This window comes from Pagrus major, chromosome 7, assembly GCF_040436345.1.
Source record: "Pagrus major chromosome 7, Pma_NU_1.0".
Lineage (NCBI taxonomy): Eukaryota > Metazoa > Chordata > Actinopteri > Spariformes > Sparidae > Pagrus > Pagrus major.
In genome coordinates this window covers 18188667-18211975 of record NC_133221.1, presented here as the reverse complement: position 1 = coordinate 18211975, position 23309 = coordinate 18188667, and the positions used below count along the sequence as shown (strand labels likewise).

Below are 23309 nucleotides of genomic sequence, written 5' to 3'. Positions count from 1 at the left end.
ACTAAGACAAGGATGGAGGTGGAACTAATACCAAACATTACTTCCTGTCACCACTGCTACAAAACAATTACAGAGGAAACACTGAATACAAAACACTATTAGACATTATTGTCAAAAATGAAAATTTTTTGGCAGGGAGTTTTTAGCAGGAAATGAAAAGAGGCTAGGGGGCATTGGTCTCCCTTGTGTTGACTCCATGGCTGCAGCTTCTCCTTCCAGAGTCACATTTTTTAGATTAAATCAAATCAATTTTATTTATGTAGCCCAAAATCACAATCACATTGCCTCAGTGGGTTTTACAATCTGTACAGTGAGCGACATCCTCTGTCATCAGACCCTCGATTCAAGTGAGGAAAAACTTGCGATATTGAAAACAAACCCTTTTAACAGGTGGGGAAAAAAAGATGGAGGAAACCTCAGGATGAGCCACAGAGGAGGGATCCCTCTCCCAGGACGGACAGACATGCAATAGATGTCGCCTGTGCAGAACAAAACAACAACTGTCACTAAATTACATGAGATGTATCATATTTCCATGTAGACTCTCAGTCAGGATCATGAGCAGCGGAGCCATGTTTATCTACTCCACTGATAATCCAATAAAATGCAGCTATTTGTCAGTGTTATACTGTGTGACCTATCTCTGAACAACCTCTTTGGGTTAATTCAAGTGTTTTCAGTGGCTTATCACATGTTCCTGATTGCATCTCAAGTTGGAAAAAGTGATTACATCACAGCTCTCCTTTTGTCTTTTGATGCCACACAAGAGGTCTTAGACCGTTCATTAAACCTGCAGGTAGTCACTGCTAAAGATACCCACTGCAGCCCTATAAAAGGGAGTACAGGGTTACATTTACATTTGCATATAAGGGGAGAAAACATTTTTTTATTGTTACTACAGGGCGCACAAACAAACATGTAATACTCTGAATACATTACACACCGTAATGCAAGATCAGGAGTATCTACATGATCACAGCCGCTTTGAAAGGTGAAAAGGTCCAAGGTTGGAGATGCATATTTTGATTAAAGCTGCAACAATTTGTAGATTAATTGTTAAGTAGACTGAAAGAACATTAATTGCCAACTATTTTGGTAATCCATAAATCATAAATAAATAAATAAGCTTTTTACATGTGATGATCAGCTGCTTTTCTTTGTTCTTTATGATGATAAATGAAGAGTGTTTGAGTTTTTGAGTTTTTATAGACCTCACTTATGGCTCTGGGAAATTGTGATGAGAATGTTTTCTTTTATTTTAAAGGCTAAATGATTAATCATGAAATAAAACAACTGTGTGTGTGAAACAAAACATGAACATAATGGAGCGACTTCATATAAAAGTCGATGAAATTGCCCTTTTCTCATTTTAACAACAATAACACACAAGAGGTTTGTATATTTGTACTCCTCGTACGTTTAAATACTGTAATAAGGACTTCAATACACCAACACATACTGTATAAAACTACAGCGTGGATCCGGAAAAGGAAGAGGAAATGGTTTCTGCAGAGGTCACCGAGAACTCGCGGTGGCAGCCGGGACGTCGGCGGACTGTGTGCCTGCGCTGAGGAAGGGTGCGTGTCCCCAGTGTCCGCTCCGGTCGCCCGGTTAGGAATGCGCCTCACGAACCCGGTGTGTGCTGTAATAATCGATGAAACGCCCGCGGAGACTGTGGTCTAAGAAGAGTCATGGTTTGGCATCGCTTATACCATTAGTATCTTAGCGTGCAAGTTTGATTCATTGAGCTAGCTGGCGTTAGCCAGCTTCGTTGATTCATAGCACGCTAGGTCGTTAGCATCGGTCTGTAGCACACCTGCTAGCCGGCTAGCTAGCTAGTAAGCTAGTTTCAGTGTGCCGCTCGCCAATCCAGTCAAACAGGAGAGAACCAGACTGACTGCTGAAACCAGCCGCTTTTTCGCAAAGAGGAGGTGGTGGCAGGCGGGGGCCGGGAGAACGCGACGGGGTGGAAGTGAGTCAGGAGCGGCTGATGAGTTCAGACCAGAGCGGAGAGCCGCCGCTGCTGCAGGAGGAGGCTGATCCCGGACCGAAGACCGGTGGGAAGGACGAGGCTCTGCTGGGGAGCGAGGGAGGGTCAGGCGGCATGGTGAGTGAGGCCTTCTTTAGCTAGCGAGCTAGCTGCGAGTGCTGCTCACTGGAGACCTGTTAGCACAGTACGCCCCCCTCTGCGTGATGGGCGATATTCATTAGGCAGCAGCTAAAATTAACCCAAACAAGACATGTAATAAGCTACTAAGTTTAAGCTTGGCTTGACTTTGTGACTATTTGCGTAATCACTCACTGGTGGTGTTTAATCGCAAGATTATATTGATTTATTAAGCGAAAACCGTCTCAGACACCGCACATATGGCAGCGTTTGCCCGACTACTAACTTGCAGCCAGCACAGGCAGGTAATTTTACACACTTGTCGTTAGCCAGATCTCCACTGCAGCCCCCTCCAGAAAGCTAGCTAACGCTAGCTTAGCGACCGTAACAAGCAAGCTCATTAAGTAGTTTGCTGAGTAATCACTAGCCTTTAAGTTAACTTATGACAAAGCTTTAGACAGACGGTAGTGTAGTTTGAACTGGAGAAGTGCTGATTGAGTTTTTTTTAATTTCTAGGTGATCGATGCTTCGATTATCGGCTGGAGGATAAACGTTTCTTCAGTAACGTTATCTGTTAGCTAATCGCGCTGCTAGCTAGCTGAGCTAGCGCAGTGACATGCGTTGCAAATACCTGGCCTGTGCTGCGCAGCGCAGTCAGCTGACATTACTTGGCTTGCTACGGCCTGTAACACAGAAGCATGCATTGTAACCATGTGTTAAGTTGCACGGCACATAAATGTCCAGGCTTTTTCCTTTTCTTTTTTTTTTAATGACACCGAGGCCTACACGTCTGGCGCATCCATTCCTGTGTGGCTGGTGGAGAGAAGCGTCCCACCGGCAGCTGTACTTGTCAGGCCGAGTGCTTCTTGCAAACAGGGGGGTGGAGGGGATCTATTAGCATGTGGCAAGTGGCAATGTCAGGAAGAGAGGCTGGTAAATCTGACAGTTATTGGTGTTTTTCAAAGTGAGTGTACAGCTGTCATCCAGTCCTCTCCTACAGTTGGTTCACATCAAGTTCACATCCGTGTCTGTATGCCTTTTAATATGTACAGTATGTGATCTATTCTTGGCCGCAGATCTTTGCCGGGTCAGGAGTTCTGCTGCCAGTTCAGAGCCCTTTTTAATATGGAGAGTCGCGTCCAATCTCTGAATAACCATGTGCATCTAAAACGTAAATAAGTGTGTTTCATCGAGAGTTGTCACTACACGGACACTTTGGTTATGCAAAGCTTTTGTAATCGCTCTCCTCCTTGAGGTTAACAGGGTACAAGCCTCTTTTGTCGACAGGGGATCACGGGGCGCTGTGTGGCACACTGAATTTTACTTCTCCGGTTTCTGATTAGATGCCATGGAGGCTGAATGGTGTGCAGGTGTTCCAGCCCTGTTAAAAATGCACCAGGTGATTTCAGTCAGTGCCCCCAGTGTGACATTGAATCAGCAGGTGTAGTGATGGTCGGATGGTCGGCTGTAACCCGTGTGCCCGCAGCCCTCTGTGGGACACTGTTTGAGATCATAGTTTCACTCCCTGTTAAAACTGTAAGCTGTTTTGTATGTACGTTGATGCTTTTGTCAGACACAGTACAGATGTGTTTACCCGAACAACAAAAGGTTACAAAAGTTTTATCCCAATTTCTGAGAAACACTGGAGGAGATTCATGCCGCTTTACAGGTTTAGTTTGCCGATGTTTTTAAAGGATTATGTCTTTAGTTTCTTGAGTGTTTTTCTTGTTTAGCTTTTGTATTTTCCAAGTCCTTTGTCATAAGTACCTAAAGTTATGTTCCCCAAAGATTTCCACCTTGATGGTCATAGATTTCCTAAGGTCATTGTTTCTGACACCTCACAACGATTAGGTTTACTTAATGGTTTGAAGATGTGCTCGGTGCTGCTGCTCAGGGTTTAATTTTTGGATATCAAAAGTAACTCAGTGTGTTGACATTGTTAGATAAATGAGCGATAATGGTTTGGCATAGTTCAGAGTTCAACATCTTAAATTCTGACAGTCTGTTGGACGAGTGTGATGCCAAGCAGAGATGAGACTGCAAGTCTGAGGTGAATCAGCGAGAATATTAAATGCATGATGCTGGACGTAGTGTCGGTCTCAAGTGCAGCTAAAGCACATCAGTTGCCTTTTAAAATCTCTGAACATAATTGAACATCAAATTGCAGAAGTCTACTTTGGTTAATTGACACTTTTGTTTTTGTGCTGAAATACACGTCATTCATTTGAATGTTACACATTGAACTCTCCTGATCCTGCTGTTTCTGCTTTTGAAGGTCACCTCTAAGGGCGCCGGCTTGAACCCAAATGCCAAGGTGTGGCAGGAGATGCCTGTTGCCTCCAGCGAGGCCGTTACCAACAGCCCTCATTGGCCCCCCTCAGACATCAGCGAGGGTAAGATGCACCAACTGATTTGTTATAATATAAAAACTGGTCATTTACAGGTATATCTATTGACTCAATACTCAAAACAAAATATTTCCTTAAGTACTCATCTCAAGTTGTTTTTTACCCCTTTCCTTGACGTTTGTATACATCTAAACTTAAGCCGCACACCGGGACACACAGACATTCAGAATAGATGATGGTGACGCAGCCCTAAAAACGATCTGCTGCTGGTTCTGAATGGGACTCTTCACCTTGTCTGCAGGTTATTCTGAGCCTTTGTCTGCTGGGTGCAAGCAGTACACTGTGGGATTCACGGCCCTGGATGACAGCAGCTCCACAGCAACAGCTGAGATAGCAGTAAATGGAATGGACCCTCCAGAGTTGGGATTTTCCCCCGCTGAGTCCACAACAGGGACCTCAGGTCAGTCGCGTCACATCACATGCAGTCGTCTCCACAGACTGCAGCTTCGGATTTATTCCTCGTTATTATCTAAATGATAAAGTTTGGATAAGAGTGGATTCTTCGAAAGGAATGAAAACATGTTGTCACCTGGCTCTCCAGGCCGCATGGCTCTACTTGACTTTATTGTCCGCTGATGATGTCATCATAAAGGTTATTTTGTTAGACTTTGGAGCCACCGACTACAGCCACTGTAAAGCCACAAGTAATATTACATAACTGTTTTCACATGCTCAGTACTACTCATTATTTAATAATACTTTGCATAGCACGGCTGGTTTTAAAGTAATGAAGCCGCCTACATTCTTGTCATGCTCAGAGCGAGTAAAACATAATGTGGTTAAGATGGCTTGTTGTCACTGCCAAGTAATCCTAATAATAATGTTGTAGTTGTTTGGTAAACATACTGTGGAAACTTTAACCCCGAGGCCACTTTTATTATATTCACCTGCAGTCTAATACCACAGCCCTGCCATAGAGGTTACCTTAAAGTTCATAATGTTCAGTTTTTGTAAATTCAATTCTGTTTATTATTGCGGTCGTGAATTACAAAGTGGTGTTTAACTACGCGTTATTATATTGAGAGGTGTTGCAAATGTCTTTCCATTTAAGAAGACACCTGATATGTAACATGGTCCACTACAACACCACCACTAACTGTGATGTCAATGATTTAAGCTGCCCCATGTAAGTCAGTGATTGGCAGCATCAGTTGAGGAAACCCAGAGTCGCCCGCATTTTGACCGTCTAATCCCTGCCCTTTTTTTTTTTTTTAAACTGCGTCATTGTACAAAGAGCAGTGTAGGAGCAACGGCTTGACCAGCCTGCTGTCAAACTTTAATCCGTACGCTTTAAATCTTAAGCAGAGGGTTGAACTTTGCAAACTTGTTCATACACTGAAAAGTCTGGCCCAGTGATGACATCAAGATGCGCATAGAGGGAGACCAGGGAGTGGAGTAACTGGCTTTGGTTCTCTCTTTCTCCTCTACATCTTCTCTTCTCTCCATCCTTCTCTTCCAAAGTCAGGCGCTTCGCTCTCGTCCCGATGAGCGTTCAGATTATGAGATCTGAGGGTCAAAGACGGATACAATACAACTTAATGTTAGTTTACACTAAAGTTCATCTTGCATCCTCCGCTCAAGAAGTTTTCACACAAATAAGACTTTCAGTTAAACATATGGCACATGTTCATGAAAGCACACGGTCGTGACCATGAAACATTTTTTATTTTGCTGTGTCATTGTACACAGTGCAGTGTAGGAGTAATGGCATGACAGGCTGTAAACTTCAGAGTCCAGGGCAGCTTGACTCGTGTGTGTTGCCTGCACTGCTGCTCTCAGTGAAGTCGCTCCAAACTACCTGGTACAACCTCCTCTACTGCTTGTCCAGTGTGACCTTGAGTGTGTGTGGAAGTCTGTTTTCACATAACAGATGATTAACAAAGGTTAAAACGTGGGTCTTGAAGGTGACACGTCAGACTTGTGTAAGCTTCGGTGTGGCACTGAACTGACACAAACTGGGCAGGGGAGTAAAATATATATTATTCATATTCGTAGGTAGGTTGTATTAAATAAACAAGATCGGTAATAATGTTGAGTGTTTATAAAGCCGATAAATATCTGCAGATAAGAAAAGGCATTAACTGAAAAATCACAACAGGCAACAACAAGTGCTGACTGAAAATCCTTATTTCAGGACAACCTTATCAGATAAACCATGATTGAACGAACACCTCTGACGGTGTCAACAGAGACTCAACATTGTGATTAAAGTAGACTTTATGGCACAACGGTTGTATTAGATTGCATTAAAGTTCAAAAGGTTTTTAAAGATTAAATGGCCACTGATTGTACTGGTTCACACTCACTTGATATAAAAGCATGTTGTCACTTTTCTTGTCGCTGACATTTTGTTTTTGATTCTCAGTGGAGTCCAAAACTGAAGAGCAGCCGGTCTCCTCCGAGAATCTACGAGAGTCCCTGAAGAAAGAGCTGGAGTTTTATTTCTCACGGTAAGAGCCGAGCACCCGAGCCACCTTTACGTCAGCCAGCTGTCAAGTTTTAATCCACATGCTTTAAATCTTCAGCAAAGAGATGACGACCTGCTAATTTGTTCAGGCTTCACATAGAAATATCTCAGTGGACTCCTCCCAGGTCAGACCCGATGATGAGAACATGATGCGCATAGAGGGAGACCAGGGAGTGGAGTAACTGGCTTTGGTTCTCTCTTTCTCCTCTTCATCTTCTCGCCTCTCTCTATCCTTCTCTTCCAAAGTCAGGTGCTTCGCTCTCGTCCCGATGAGCGTTCAGATTATGAGATCTGAGGGTCAAAGACTCATGAGAAGGTCGATCCATGCCAGTCATGCTGTCTCAAAGCGTTATTTGTGGTCGCTTATGTCAAATTTTTGATGTTTTCCCAATTCGAGAGGGTGCTAATCTACATGGATTTGTTGTTCTGTGATTCAGAGAAAACCTCTCGAAGGATTTGTACCTGATGTCCCAGATGGACAGCGACCAGTTTGTCCCTATTTGGACTATAGCCAGCATGGAGGGCATCAAGGTCCTCACCACGGACATGGAGCTCATCCTGGACGTGTTGAGATGTAAGCTGAAAGTTTAAGATGTTGTGCGTTAAAAAGATCTGCATACATTTGTGACGTGGTCTTGATTCAAATACTTAAAATTTTCCTCAGCCTCGCCTATGGTACAAGTGGACGAGAAAGGGGAAAAAGTGCGTCCGAATCACAAGCGGTGCATTATCATCCTGAGGGAGGTCCCTGAAACCACACCTGTTGAGGTAAAGCCAATATGTTTAGCTCTGAAGGCTGCATGTCTCTGGAAAATGAGGTTGTAGGTGGTGGTTGCCTGAAAAGTGAGACGATTCTTTGTGTTCATTTTACAGGAAGTGGAGTCACTGTTCAAAAATGACAACTGTCCAAAGGTGATAAGTGTCGAGTTTGCGCACAACAACAACTGGTACATCACATTCCAATCCGACACAGACGCTCAGCAGGTAATGACGTCACATCAGGCTTGTCTCGATGTGTTCAAATGCTGCATCATGAATTGCCTTACGACTCTTTCTTCTGCTCCCTCAGGCATACAAGTACTTGAGAGAGGAAGTAAAAACATTTCAGGGAAAACCCATCATGGTGAGTTGACTTTATACTCTGCTGTCATTTTGGAAAGGCCCGTCTGTGAAATTGTTTTGAGTCATTTCGCTCACTGCTCTTTTTCCTGATTCGTCATGCTAACAGGCCAGGATAAAGGCCATCAACACATTCTTTGCGAAGAATGGCTACCGTAGCATGGACAGCAGCCTGTACGCTCAGCAGTCCCAGAGCCAGTCCCAGTACAGCTCTCCACTCTACATGCAGCACGTCTACCCTCAGCAGCAGTACCCGGTCTATGGCATCGTACCTCCCACCTGGACGCCTTCGCCCACACCGTATTTTGAAACTCCTCTGGTGAGACATGATACACCTACACTGCACATTTCCAGTTGTTGTGGATTTTGTTACCATGTGTCATTGGTATTAAATGCGTCAAATGTGGTGTATATAACAAAGCTTTTAAAGCCAGAAGTTGTGCACCAGCATCAAAAAATTGCTTGTTACAGGGTTGGTACAAAGTCTGGACAGTTTGGAAAATGCTAAATGTTAACCATTAAATTTTCAGGTTAGGAATATGCTTACATTTAAAAAAAAAAAATGTTTTATTGCTAAACAAACTTAATACACACACACGATTCAATGTATATTGTGAGTTTGTTTGTTACTCACCGCAACCTTGTTTGTTGTGACTTCTGAAAAGACATGCACTCATCAAATCTGTCTTTCTCTTCTAGCTATCTGAGTTGTCAGTTGGCATAAACGTACAATATTTTGCATAACAAAATCAAAAGTCACAATATTCAGTTTTCTCAACTGTTGGAGTAAACACACACCGCAAATAATTCAGTACATTTATATTCAGGCCCTTGTGGTAGCTGCTGAATAAACAACCCGTTTTGTGTGAAAAGATTTGTAAATAGTGTCTCTTTATTTTCTCCCTCTGTGCAGGCACCGTTTCCCAACAGCAGCTTTGTGAATGGCTTTGGCTCTGCAGGACACTACAAAACTGGCTCCAGTTCTCTTAATATCACTCGCCCTTTCAACAGAAACCGGTAAGGTCTTCTTTTTCTAGATGCCATTTGTTAATTTGAGTTAACTTTTGGCTTAAATCTAAATGTGGTATTTGCATACACATAATGAATTTGCAATGTTTAAATACTTTTGTTTTGGTGATGCTTAACTGTGAACATCAGATCATCTGCTGTTGAGATGATGTGACCTCAGCAGGGAATTGTTTTTCACTCCCTGTCTTCTTACTGTCCCCATAGTGTCCCCCTCTATTCAAGAAAGAATGTAATAAATGCCTTCAGGTACCACTGTTATACTGTACAATAAGCTTCATCGCTACCCTCATCTCTTACCATACCGCAGCAGCCAAATGACTAAATCCATAACAGGGCCCATGCATTCTGCCAGTCAGATTTTGTACCGCCATAATCCTTCTCATCAGTGTGATAAATGTTTGTTGCCAGAAAATGGACATCCTGGATTTGTCATGTCATTTGATAAATGTAGGCTTGTCTGCTACATGGCGGCAGCAGCTGCTATCTGATTCTGAGCAACTGGCTTCTTCCAGTTATGGCCACCGTGGCTCCAAAAAATGCTTTTTGCTTTGACATTATTACATGTAACAATTTCTCTCCATCACAACTAACCATCCATTTAATTTATTCATGGTTTTTTGTTTTTGCTGCTTTCTCCGTCAGTGATTGCATTACCTTATCCCATGTGTTGTTATATGCTGTAACAATGAAATGCTGACACTTTGGAGTTGAGTCAGCCAGCTGTCAGGATTCAATTGTGCGCTTAAAATCTTTAGCAAAGAGATGACACCTTCGTAAATTGGTTTGTACACTGAAAAAGCAGCTTCACAAAGAAATGTCTCAGTGGACTCTTCCCAAGTCAGACCCAGTGATGAGAGCAAGATGCGCATAGAGGGAAGTCAGGGAGTGGAGTAACTGGCTTTGGTTCTCTCTTACTCCTCCTCTTTTTCTCTCTCTCTCCATCCTTCCTTTCCAAAGTCAGGTGCTCCGCTCTCATCCCGATGAGCGTTCAGATTATGAGACCTGAGGGTCAAAGACTCATGATGAGATCGATCCATGTGAATCACGCTGCTAGACAAACAATATCTGTCTCAAATCTTTAAGATTAGCAGCCTGTCTGGGCGTTGTCAGCTCTTCTCAATGAGTTTGTGGTTGGTTGCAGATTGCCAAACATACAGTATGTTGACATCAAAGCTGCTTCAACCAATCACAAGCACAGACGTAGTCCTGCATGTCTTCACATTTACCCCTAGGACACAGCATGCTGTCTTGTTCCTGCAGCAAACTGGTGCCACCATTGTTTCCTTTGATGCTTCAGCCTCCATTATCTGAAAATAGTTGATGGACCTCCCAACAAATAGCATTGTACAGACTAATGTCTGTTCTAATTTATTTCCTGTAAGCACTGTGATTACAATGCAGTTTTCTTTATGCAATAGCATGCAATAGCATTCATGTCCATACACAAACTCCACTTTTAGGACCATACAGGTGGTTTAACATGTGAAAGTTGATTTTTGTAGCTATAACTGCCGATTTCTGGAAAATGTATCACCAAATGATAACATTGGTAAAATATAAATGTTCACCAAGATGGGTTTCATTATGTCAACAATGTTTCTTGTCTCTACTAAATCATTTGCTACATGTAAATGGATGTAATAACCACCAGTATGGTCAGTTCAAAAATGATCCCTACAAGCAAAAGGCTCTACAGGAAACACTGGTTACCAGTATGTCTTAAGAGTGTTTTCAGCTTCATATTGACCCTGCTTATTTTCACCTTCTCCCCTGCTGCGACAGAAACCACGTGAAGCCCCAGGTGAGGACAAGTGAGGTGACCTCGGCGTCTATAACTCCTGTCCCCTTGGAGAGTCTGACTGGACTGCGCAGCCCACAGCCCCCTGCTCCTGCTGCCACCACTAACCCAGTCCAGACGGCCTCCGATCTGAGCTCAGCGTTCTCACACCTCTCCTCCTCTTCGGACCCCAGTGATGACAGCGGCATGGCTGGACGTGGAAGGTAAGGTTTTATCCATCTGTAAAAATCTGGCTGTGACTTGATCAGTGACACTCAAGTGATAATTTATTTGCATTTCAGACGGGGCACAACCTACAGAGGGACAAGAAGGAGGCGAGAAGACGACCGGATTGCGGTAAATAACTTTATATTTCCTTTAAGCTTTTGTGTCGTATTTAAACCATTAAATCCATTAATCATCTTGTGATATTTCTGCTTGTCGGCTTCATTTTTGATTTCCTTTCTCAGAGGCCGGTACCGCTAGCAGAGGTAAAGGTTTCTCCACCCAAGTTTGACTTGGCTGCTACCAATTTCCCACCTCTTCCTGGCTGTGTTGTCAGCACACAGGGAGAGCCAGTGCTAGAAAACCGAATGTCCGATGTTGTACGCGGCTTGTACAGGGACAAGGTAAGAAGTAGTTAAGATTTTAAAAATTTGAAAATCTCCAGGATAAAACTGCACTGAGAGTATTGTTGAGATGTAATGTACATGCCTCCTTGTTTTTTATAGACTGAACAAGCCAATAAAGAAGCCACTGTGAGTCCAGCTTCAGGCCAAGCCCCGGCTGCAGAGGAGACTGTGGCTGTCTCGAGTCCTGCCCTGGCAGCAGCGAAATCTGCTACACAACCACTTGGATCCTCAGCCCCTGGGTACGACAGTCTCAAAAGTAACAGTTGAATTCAGAATATTTGGTTAGGGTTGAAAGACCTGCAAAGACTTAAAGTGGTAACTTGAATGTGTGAAACTCTTCGTTCTGACAGTATCACTCGTCAGGAGAAGAGGGTTGAACGGGCAGAGCCTCCAGCTCCAAAAGTGACTCCTCGCACACCTGCTCAAACTACCGCGAACACCCCCTCCTCCACACAGCCCGTGCCTAGCACCAGGCCTCAGCCCTCTGCTGCCTCCACGCCAGCAACACCCAGCACGCCAGCCCCTGCTACAGCCACTATTCCCACCCCGACACAGGTGAGACTCTGGTTCTTTGAAACTTGAACATCGTTGTCTTCCTGATGATGAAACACTTTGCGCATAGAGGGAAGTGAGGTAGTGGACTGACTGGCTTTGGTTCTCACTCCTTCTCTGTCTGTCTCTCTCTTTCAATATTTCTGTCTTTATCTCTCTTCCCTTTCCCACCAAAAGTCCAAAACGTACACTCCTACCCCGATGAGCGTTAAGATTATGAGATCTGAGGGTTTGAAAAGAGGAAAAATATATGTATAAATGGACGTTTTTGTTGAATGTCATTTAAATTGTGCTTTTTCCCTGCCTTGATTCAGGAGCCCCGTAAGCTCAGCTACGCCGAGGTGTGCCAACGGCCACCCAAGGACCCCCCTCCTGCAGCCCCTGCCCCTGCTTCTTCGGGCACCGCATCCGGCCAGCCGTTACGCGAGCTGCGTGTGAACAAGGCTGAGGAGCCGGGCTCCAGCAGCGGTCCTGGAGACAAGCAAGAGAAAGGCCACGACAGAGAGGGGGGATGGGAATGCAAGGAGAGCCGGCCCCCACGTGAACGTGACACTCAAGGCTACTACCGCAGCAATGGCCCCAGAGGCGCCGGGGGCCTCAAGTTTCGGGACCAGCGGCGCCCGCCTCCAGCCCGACGCAGCTCCCCACAGGGAGGCTACAGGCACACTGGCAAAGAGCAGAATATCCCACCAGTATCGCCAAAGTAAAAACTTGATATGAATAGAAAAAAGATGTATGAATATATACATGGATATATATAATTATATAAAAATGAATAACATAAAAGCAACAACATTATGGTAGCCGCCTTCCCCCCTGGAACTTGTCCAAAGAAAAGCTTTTAAAATGACAATACGACCGGGACATCCAGGACTAATGGGCAGAATGACACCTGAAGAACTTTGATGAATGATTTTGAAAAGGAATCAAAAATCTTGTTTTTGCCTCCAGCGTTATGCTTAAAAGAATTTTAAGTGCGATTTATCTGGAGGACATCTCATTTATGCTCTGCTAGGGGGAGGTGTGACGACGGGCCGCGTAACCGCCCTCTACCTTTTGTTTGATTTTTAACGAATAGATGTCTGCAAGAACAATATGCACTAAGAAGAAAAGAACATGCATATATGTCATGTACATATACAAAGATATCACTAACACGCAATGAGACATCAGTTTTTTTGTTTTATTTTCTTGTGTGCTTAGGTTTGCAAGTATGACTGAAGGGTTGACTGATGTCTATGTATGCATTGATTGTTAAGCAAAATGATTGAAGTGCTACAGTGTGCTGTTGCACTGATGTAATGAAATGGATGAATTTTTTTTTTTTTGATTTTTACATCAGAGATTCAGAATCATTGTCCTGAAACTGGACAGTGTGGTCTTCTAATGTATATTAATGAAATATGTTCTATGGTGGTATTTTGATCCTGGTTCCTAATTGACTTAAATCGTATCAGTCGGATATCAGAAGCTGTCGATGTACGTCGCAGTCAGATGTGTGGTTTTGTTTGAAGCCGAAGTCCACTTTGGGGGGGCTCACTGGCCTGTTAGCCACGGTGAACCTGCTAGCCTGGTCCAAAGTTTTTCATGTTAAGTTTTAATCTCTATCTGAACCGTTTCTGGATGGATTCAGAACATTGTCATGTTGATAATCAGTCAGGTTCTCTGTTTACATGTTTGTTTGGGTAGTAGGTTGATGTTTTCCAAGAGAAGAAAAAGAATAGGTTAATGGTAAGATTTGACTGTTCAGTGCACCTGATGGTTTTAGGTGAGGTTTGGCTTTTCTACATCATCACAGGATATCCAGGTTAAGCTTATATCTGTGAATTGTTCTTAAAAGTGGCATAGTGTCAAAAATAGACTGAAGAGTGCTGTTAGCTAAGGATGATAGCTACATAATATTTGGCAGCCAAGTCGTGGGTATAAATGAAATCGGAACATTTTCACGTGCTATGTGCCAGCTGCCTACGATCATAGAGTGCTAGGATAAAGTTTTGATTTTTATTGACGAGGTCTGCTAAATAATGTAGTCTTGGGGAAACTTTTTGGCCCAGTGAAACTGGATTTTTGAAGAAGCTGTAGAGGTGTAGTTGCCTATGCTATATTGTAATAACCCTTCACTAGAAATGTGTGTGGGAGAATGTAATTGTTCTAGTACTGAATTTACAGAGGGAGGCTTTTGACAGCAGGTATCCACCGGACTGTTTTGTGCTATTTAGGGTGAGTTTGCTGTTTTCTTTTTTTTTCTTTGTTTTTCTTTTCTCTCCTTTTTTTTAATTTTTGAAAAAAACAAAAACAAACAGGTTGACTTAGAATTTGAAGTTTGACTCACTGTATGTATTGCTTTTTAAAAATTTATTTATTTTAATTCTGATGCACAACGCTTTTCTCCCAATCTTGGTAGGCTGGTTTCCCCAAAGTTGTGTGAAATCGCATTGGCAAAAATAAAATCACGCATATGACATTTATATACTGTTCGAGATGTCAGCTGAGCGAAAAATACTTGATGCATTGACTTTGGGTTTAGTAATGCAGTAAAAGAGTAACCAATCACTGGGGCTGTTGTTTCTTTTTCATTAATGAGTATGAGCAGCTAGTGGTTTAGTATAATTAAAATAAATGCACTAACTTGTTTTTAAAAGAATCTTACTCATGAGTAATGTGAAATCATTTTAGAAGCATATGGTTGATGTTGACAGGCTTGCAAATACCTACAGGAATATGCCCCTCCCCCTCCATATGTTTGGTTTTTTTCTGTTAATTTGGGTTGGGGTGGCAAAAAGGAAATATAGTAATGGATCAACCAAGTGTTTGAGACACAATCCTAGAACTGTATGAAATGTCACCAAAAATAAATTATTTTGATTTGGCTTTCAAGTGTCACATTTCTTTCTGCTGTTTTGTGTTTTGTACATACTCGACACACGTCAACACATGAGTGGGCTGCAGCATTTTCTACATATCTAATCAGCAGGGAAGTCTGTTGTTTGAGCATTTTAAGGCCGTAGATAAACAGATCCACGCCTTACAACTCAAAGGTGTCTCCGCCCCCGACAGGTCCTGGCACAGTATCAGGTTTAGGGTGGAGTTTGAGCCATTTTGTTGAGGAAAGCTTAGAGCTCAGGCTGGATTATAATGGTTTCATTACCTCCGCCAAGCAGGTTATGTTACCCCCCCCCCCCCCCCCCCCCCCCCTTCTCCATATGTTGGTTTGTCAGCAGGATTACACAAAAACTACAGGACGGATTTTCACGAAACTTGAATGGAGGATTGGTGTCAGTCCAGAATAGACCCCATTAACTTTTGGTTTGAATCCAGAAGTTTTTTAAAATTTTCTCACCTTTTCATTAATTTCTCGAGAAATAATACATGGACCTCAATGAACAAAGTCTGCTGTATTTAGGTTGCTGATATCTATGAGTGAGTACGGTTTGATGCAGAAAAAGGGGACTGCACTCTACTGAGCGCCATTCTTGCTCTTGGAAATTTCTCTGATGGCCAAAAAAAAAAAAAATTAACAATGCTTTTGGGTGGCAGAAGAAGGCTTTTGTGGACATCTACATGAGCAAGAGGGCCATGGCATCACAAATAATTACACTTGGTAAATCATTTTCGTTTGATCTATAAAATGTCAGAATTGTGAAAAATCGTTATTACAATGTCCTACAGCCCATGACGCTCACATCAAACTGCGTTTTGGTTGGTTTTGTTGAACCAACAGTCCCAAAGTATACAATGTTTGTTTTATTAAAGTCTGACATATCAGAGGCTGAAGGCAGAAAAAGTTTGGTAGCAGTGCCTGATAATTACTTGAATTTAATCGATTATCAAAATAGGAGCCAACCGAGATAAGACAAATGGATTAACCAACTAATAGTTTGATTTCATTAGCTTGAATATCAATACCATGTGGCTCATTGCCGAAATCAGAATGCAGATGGCTAATAAAGGTCTGGATGTGGATTTGTGTCTATAGTCCCAGACAAAATATCAAACTATAACTGTAGCTGCCATTTGTCAAAAAAATGCAAATCAAAGAGCCACTGCTGCACCATGGGCTTGTGTTGTACGCAGGCAACGAGGTTCAATGTCCGTTCCAAGTTCCTTTGATTTTCATGGTTTCCTTATCCAAAAACAAGCAAACAAAGGGATCCTGCATGCCTCTCCTGCTCCGGTGAGAAACCATGGGCCCACGCTGGTGCATCATGGTCCTACACCTACCTATCCTTCCACCTATAAAACCTTGGGTGCCCACAGTGTTACCCAAATTCCCAAACAAATCAAAAACAAAATATTAACTAGACAAAACTAAACACGTTGAGCAAGGAAATAATTAAACTAACTACAAACTACCAACCAACAAACAGCTCCAACAACTACTTGTGAGGGCTGAAGCCATCAGTGTTCCTGGTGTGTCTGTGGCCCTGCTGTCCACCAGGGGCTGCCTGTCCTCTGACTCTTCAGTGACTCATGGAGACACTTGTTCGTGTCTCTGCTGGCCGCCTGTACCTTAACATGGTCATGAGCTGAAGGCATTCATGGCATGCCTGCGGTGCCACACGTGTCTATATCGGGAAGCACGCTTGGAAAAGACGTGCCGCCCCGGTCAGACATCGTAAGAAGACAGCTTCGAGAGAAAACCTCGAGTTATTTGAAGTTATCGCAGAATAACGCGATTGTTTGCTCAGCCGGGTTTAAATACAGGGACCGGAGGCTCGAGGCGGAGGGCGTGGCCGAGAGCGGTGACGTGCTGTGTTTATGTCAAAGCGAGCAGCAAACAGTCAATACGGTAACCTGTCAGACCTTCAAACCGTGGACCACAAACGGTACGTTTTCCCGTTAGCACCGGTAATTCATCGAGGGTTGACGCGGATAGGATTTCAGAGTGCGTTAGCAAGCATTTGTACTAAATGTCACTCGTTTCTTTTTCGTCTGCGAGTCTCGATTCTTTCTCGCATCTTGATGCTAACGTTAGCTCGTCAGCTAGCACCAGTTTGGCTAGCTAGCTAGCTAGCAGCCGGGTGAAAATGTAGCCGAGGATCTTTTTTTTTCTTTCTCTAAACCAGCCCATGAGCGTCCGCTTGCTAGCGAACGTGCTCGTGTTTTGTATATTGATGTGTTATTTGTAAAAGTTGGCACTCGGCGTGTAACGTGAATCACTGCTAGTGACTGCATTTTGCTTTCTTTTGTTGTGGAGCATGTTATTGCCAGGTGAGCTAACGTTAGCTGTCAGTGTCAGTCATTTGTTTATGTTTTGTTAGCATACTTGCGCTGCTGATACTCTGCAGCTCTCGAGCGACTTCCATTAGGTTTGATAGCATACGGCTGAATAATGTTAGATAAAGGCCGTCAGATCTGCAGCAAGACACGCATACTATGTCCAGAATGCATGGTTTTATAACATTAATTATAAAAAAAATCATTTCGATCAAAGAACGGGGGAACATCTTTTTATTACTTACATGATAATTGTATTCATTTGTTTATAAAAGCATGATGACATGAATTTTCTATCTAAGATCAACAAGTAAGTTACTTTCAAAATCACGGTTCTTGGCAATTTCACATTATGTGATTTAGAAATAGGATGTATTAATAATAATTTCCCAAAAAAAGGAGAAATTGCTGGACCCTAAATACCCAATATAACCTGATTATGTCTGCTCCTGTAATTTAACTTGAACTTTAAGAGGTTTCTACAAGGTGTCGACCAATATTGCTTATTATTGCAAGATTTTGAGCAACCAGTGATGAATAAACCTAAGTACAATTTACTAAATAACCTGAGTAAAATTATGAGGTGTTTATCTTGAGTATTACCATTTTCTGCTACTTTATACTTCCTCTCCACTACATTTATGTGCATGCGTATGTATGTGCATATTTCTTGCCACACTGAAATAACGCACTTTGCTACAGGTTTCTTCATGGGGAAAGTCACTAACTCTGCAGCACCACATTATGCAGTTTCAGGGTGTCCGTGCATCCTTAAAAAGTCTTCAAAAGTCTAAATTACAATGCTGGTAAAATGGTGGTGAAATTGGTGCATTTCTATGTTAAAGCAACCGACAGTATGCTATAATAAAATAGTGACAGTAGCCACTACCTAACAAGAGGTCCAATCATCTAAAACAACCAAAAACACCTGAGTGATTTGTTTGTTTGATTATAGTACTATGTAGTTTTGGGGAAGACATTTTAATCAGAAGAGAAAGATGGCGGACCCTGCCACCTTTCTAGCTTCAAACTGGGGACCTACTTTTCCTCTGAGAACAGCTTGTTTATTCAGTTATGGAAAAGATAATATTTCTGAGTTTGTATTATTACCACATTAATATTATACATATTAAAATCCTGAATTTGAATTTCTTCGCCAGAACTACATAGTGCTCCTTTAAGGCTCAGAAATCTTTATCATAGTGTGTTGCATCTTTTAACTCTCAACTTCTTGAAAAATGTGTTTCAGTGCGCCGTTGTGTCACCCCTACCAGGGTGCCATGGTCCTCAGTTACACATGAGCTCTACTATGTGGTACATCATGCAAAGCATTCAAAGTAAATACTCCTTGTCCGAGCGGCTCATCCGCACCATCGCAGCCATCCGCTCATTCCCACATGACAATGTGGAGGATCTCATTCGTAAGGTAGGCCTGCTCATCTTCCAGTCCAACTTTAAATAAATACTATGTTGTACTGTCATCCCGTTATATTGACATCATTATTTCCTGTATGCCTAAGGGAGCTGACGTGAACCGGATGCATGGCACGCTTAAGCCCCTGCACTGTGCCTGTATGGTCGCTGATGCTGACTGTGTGGAGCTGCTGCTGGAGAAGGGGGCGGAGGTATGTCATAGACAACTTCTACTTAACCATTTACCATAGCAGGGTTTTACATTAATTAACTACCTTCCAGACAGCCACCCTATTTTAAGAAAGTCAATCTGCAGGGCTCTGAAGCTTGTTTCCGGTAATCCATCAGTTTTATTTTTGTCAAGATCTTTTTGGAACACTGCAGGTGTTGGCAGGATGAGTTTTTTAGTGTGTTCAATAAAAGAAAAAATGAATTTGGGGTTGCCAAAAGACAAAAGTGGAAGACATACAAACTGAAATTTAGAGATGATGACAATTCGATTGTTTTTTGTAGTAAAAGGTAACCATTTGACACCCAAATCTGTGGTCAGTGTATTGTTAACTCTTTAGCATGAGATTGCTCATGACATTACATTTCCTCATCAGGTGAATGCTTTGGATGGATATAACCGCACAGCACTGCATTATGCAGCGGAGAAGGATGAGAGCTGCGTGGAGCTGCTGTTGGAGTATGGGGCCCAGCCAAACGCCCTGGATGGCAACAAGGACACCCCGCTTCACTGGGCCGCCTTCAAAGACAACCCAGAGTGTGTGAGGGCCCTGCTGGAGAGCGGGGCCTGTCCCAACGCACGGGACTACAACAATGACACGCCTTTGAGTTGGGCAGCAATGAAGGGCAACCTGGAGAGTGTCAAAGTGCTATTAGACTACGGAGCCCAGGTCCATGTGACCAACCTGAAGGGCCAGACCCCTATATCCCGACTGGTGGCCCTGTTGGCGCGGGGCCTGGGCACTGAACAGGAGGAGGAGTGCCTGGAGCTGCTGTGCCGGGCAGCAGGGCGTTTTGAGATCCGACGGGCTGACGGCACCCTTCCCAGAGAGCTGAGTAAAGATCCACAGCTGCTGGCGAGGCTGACCAATATGGTGGCTCAGGCTCCCACGCTTCGCTCTCTGGCACGCTGTGCTGTCCGACAGAGTCTCGGAGTCCAGTTCCTCCCTACTGCTGTAAAAGAGCTTCCTTTACCAGAGACTATCAAAGACTATCTACTGCTGAGGGACTGAGGTGATGAAGCCATTGGGGACTCTCAGACCTCACTGGTGATTAGACAGTTTATTGCAGCATTTATTGGCAAGGAAGTGTCTCCATTGAATTATAGGATATTGTCTGACAGTGGCCCTCATCAATCAAACCTTCTTGCAATTGAATACCGATTTGTGCACCAGGAGAGATATACACACCAGTCTTTTTTTTTATTATCTAGTGGTTGCACAACATCTATATGAGCAGTGCAGAAGGGTACATTTGACAAGTGTCAGCTGTTGGATGAAGTCTCCACCAATGATGTGCTTATATTGTTTCATAGGAACATTTAAAAAATTATGCAGTTTTGGTAACTCAGGCCGAGCTTGTTCGAAAGTCTTGCCTCTCTTCTCATTTCTCAGTTTGCGCATCCTTGATACGTTTCCTCATCTCCTCTCCTCAGTCCCTAACTCATGAGATGCAAAGGCTGATAGTTTAATCACACATTTGATCATCTTAAATAACTTATGAATACAAAAGGAACATTTTTAGAGTCCTACTCCCACCATGTTTTGTATATTCCAGCTGTGTGTTATGCCTGTTCATATGTCCTGATGAGATCGATTTGCGGGTCACAGGCAGGAGGACGGAGGTGAGAGGAGATGAGGAAGCACAAAATGGAGAAATGAGAAGAGCCCTTGGTGCGAGTATAGACATCAGGGGGTTGTTGGGCTTATCATAGGAATTGACCCACGTGAAGCTTCTTGTTTCATCTGTTCACAAAGAGGCAAGTGCTTCTTTTAAATTAAACTTGGGCTTATTATTATTTTGAATGCAAAATTTACAATTTACAATTTACAATTCTTAAATATAATTAAAAAATGTTATGATTTGTCGCAGAAAACGAGGAAACAAGCTCACTGTAAGATTGGATTTAAATGTAAGATAGGTTTGTGAATGAGGGCTTAATGATGCAGGCTGTCCAGTAGGTTTGTCAGAAGATGCAGTTCTTGAAGTAGTGCTCAGGAACAAATTTTATGTAGTTCGTAAGATAGTTGGAGTGGCCATCTCTCTATTGATGACTGCCCTACAAATTCACAATGAAATCAGTTATGACATATTAAGGTAACAACAAAAAAAGAAATTAAAAAAAAAAAACCACTGACCAGAAAGATGGGAACAGTTTTATTTGTTATGTAGAAGCTGGTCCACATAATTTGGCAGACACACTTACCTTCCTCTGAAAATGTTCAGTCAACATGCCTGCTGTCATTATTTATTTGGGCTTTATTTTAATGAATGTTGCAGTTGCCAATGAGGAATAAAATATTGTGTTTTTTATTACAATGGATGTTTTCAGTCTTAACTTGAAAAAGTTTCCAAGGGTGCTCCCTCATCCCAAATTTTGCAGCGTATGTTTAAAAAATTACTTTAAATTAAGTGTTGAAATATTAGACCCATGAAGTGGCATGATTACTAAGTTTTTGTCCATGAAAGATTCACTAAATGAGCTTGCAAAATGTATTTACATTTGTTATGGCATCCGTCTAAAATCGGACCGTTTCTGTGCTTGATTTTGTTTGCTTGTTCTGCTGCTGTATAAAAATTAACCCCCTTAGATCATGTCTTGTGTACACCTGCAAAAGTGCTTTTCTTTTTCTTTGTCAACGTAATGAAAGTAAATGCCTTTATATTCCATTCATTTTTTTTCTCTGTCATTCATTGAGTTTAAACGGACAGCTTTAATACATCTTGCAGTTCATAATGAAGTGTAAGCAATAAGCCGTAGTAGGCTGTGAAACTCTACTGAACCACTGTGTCACATTCAAATTACTGGCTCGATTCAGAGTAAGGGGTTTATTTGCATAGGTCTTTTTCATAGCAGACATTTTGACTTGTCACAGTAGGAAAAGCACATGTGTTACTAATAACATTCATGATGGCTCTGTTCTGTGGAAGTGTCCCAGTAAGCTACAGTGAGCCTTGAAAACAAAGTAGCTTAATGGAATTCAGCCCTCATTTATTTTATTATTTACACCTGTGCTTCTCTGCAACGTTTAATATACTGCAAATGTTTTGAATACCAAATCAGCTATCAAGGCTCAACGCTTTTGACAAATGAAGTTTACATACACCTGTGAAGAACATCTAGATGTCAATTCTTTATTAAAACTTAATTGTCTGTGACATGACAGGAACACCTGTTTGTCAAAGGAGAAGGTGCCTTTAAAGCACGGCGGCCGCCACAATGTTTGATTTGGCTCACCAGATGTTTCTAGCAAGAAAAAAAATAAAAAATCAATGAAAGAAAATTATGATCATCTGTTTATGCTGTTTTATTTTTTGTTTTAAGTAAAATGCTCTTTAAATAGGCCTATGTAGGTCCCCTAATAATTAAATCTTTCATAATCTGGGAACGACGGGCAGACTGACAATATGTGCAGAAGCCCTGAGAAGCAAATGAAAAGAAAAATGAAGGAACTTGTAAAGATTATCCTGGCAAAACTTTTTTTCGGCCGGTTCTCAAGTCATAATCACAGGAGAGAATACAGTTTAGGTCAGACTTAGAAAATGGATCACCAGAATGTATTTGTTCCTCACCTGCCTCTCTGGGCTTCTGTATAGTACCATTTCACATCATGACAACAGGTGTTTGCTTTTTGGTCCGTGGCCTACCGTTAAGATTCAGTTTTCACCCTCCAAGAGAAAAAGTTTGGCTTAGAGGGTTTTAATGTGGAAAATATACGTCTTTTGCAGAAAGTCAGGTCAGGTTTTCAGACATTCTGGAGGGGATCTTTGAATAATATACAACACTATCTGCTATGTCATTAAACTATACAACAGCATTAGCTTAGCGAAGAAAAGGCTGGATTACAATTGAACTTTGTAAATTGCATCTTCTCGTTAGTGATTAGCATTGAATACAGCTGTGATCACTCAGTGCCTGTGTAATTACAGTTTGCCTACAGTCATTAGATTGAATCACAGTCATTACAATGAGAGGGCCTGAGGAGCTCAAATATGAGAAACTAAATCATAAATGTATTGTCAGGAATGTTACTCTGACATAAATAATATAAGAAAAGGACAATAAATACCAGCTAAGGAAAGGGAATTTTAGATCTGTTTTCACACCCAAAAAAGTTTTTATTTCGTAAAAACGGGCAACTTCAAGGGGAGAACTTTGGCAAAACATAGTGGTCGGGACAAAAGGGTCAGATGAAAAAATGTTTTCAAAATGGTCTTCAACAGATGCGGTTTTAGGCAGTGTAATGTGGGGAATCATACGAGGACAGAGTAGATAATAAAAATAACAGCAAGTGAAGAAAAATGCATAATGGCAGATCATAATTAATTTTTTCTCATCTGTTAGATAACATTTCCTGGT

The 23309-nt window shown here is 42.2% G+C and overlaps 2 protein-coding genes across 2 annotated transcripts; both read left to right on the top strand.

Annotated features, from left to right (window-relative positions):
* The first annotated feature begins 1568 nt into the window (after nt 1–1568).
* larp4aa (La ribonucleoprotein 4Aa) lies at nt 1569–14962 on the top strand. The gene is made up of 16 exons (XM_073470196.1): nt 1569–2107; nt 4383–4500; nt 4757–4915; nt 6881–6965; nt 7420–7556; nt 7647–7750; nt 7856–7966; nt 8052–8105; nt 8211–8420; nt 9015–9118; nt 10913–11131; nt 11210–11264; nt 11378–11536; nt 11639–11778; nt 11890–12094; nt 12406–14962. The coding sequence occupies exons 1-16, from the start codon at nt 1991–1993 to the stop codon at nt 12796–12798; spliced, it is 2370 nt and encodes a 789-aa protein (XP_073326297.1). The 5' UTR covers nt 1569–1990; the 3' UTR covers nt 12799–14962.
* Nucleotides 14963–16565: 1603 nt separating this feature from the next.
* asb8 (ankyrin repeat and SOCS box containing 8) lies at nt 16566–21623 on the top strand. The gene is made up of 4 exons (XM_073470629.1): nt 16566–16917; nt 18558–18734; nt 18829–18933; nt 19327–21623. The coding sequence occupies exons 2-4, from the start codon at nt 18606–18608 to the stop codon at nt 19960–19962; spliced, it is 870 nt and encodes a 289-aa protein (XP_073326730.1). The 5' UTR covers nt 16566–16917; nt 18558–18605; the 3' UTR covers nt 19963–21623.
* Nucleotides 21624–23309: the final 1686 nt, after the last annotated feature.

What these genes read in the sequence shown, in the direction of transcription:
- asb8 (XM_073470629.1), top strand. Translation starts at nt 18,606, where the DNA reads ATGAGCTCTACTATGTGGTACATCATGCAAAGCATTCAAAGTAAATAC. An exon ending in TGGAGGATCTCATTCGTAAG is followed by an intron (nt 18,735 to 18,828) that starts GTAGGCCTGCTC and finishes TGTATGCCTAAG; the next exon opens with GGAGCTGACGTGAACCGGAT. An exon ending in TGCTGGAGAAGGGGGCGGAG is followed by an intron (nt 18,934 to 19,326) that starts GTATGTCATAGA and finishes TTTCCTCATCAG; the next exon opens with GTGAATGCTTTGGATGGATA.
- larp4aa (XM_073470196.1), top strand. Translation starts at nt 1,991, where the DNA reads ATGAGTTCAGACCAGAGCGGAGAGCCGCCGCTGCTGCAGGAGGAGGCT. An exon ending in CATCCTGGACGTGTTGAGAT is followed by an intron (nt 7,557 to 7,646) that starts GTAAGCTGAAAG and finishes AATTTTCCTCAG; the next exon opens with CCTCGCCTATGGTACAAGTG. An exon ending in GCGGCTTGTACAGGGACAAG is followed by an intron (nt 11,537 to 11,638) that starts GTAAGAAGTAGT and finishes TGTTTTTTATAG; the next exon opens with ACTGAACAAGCCAATAAAGA.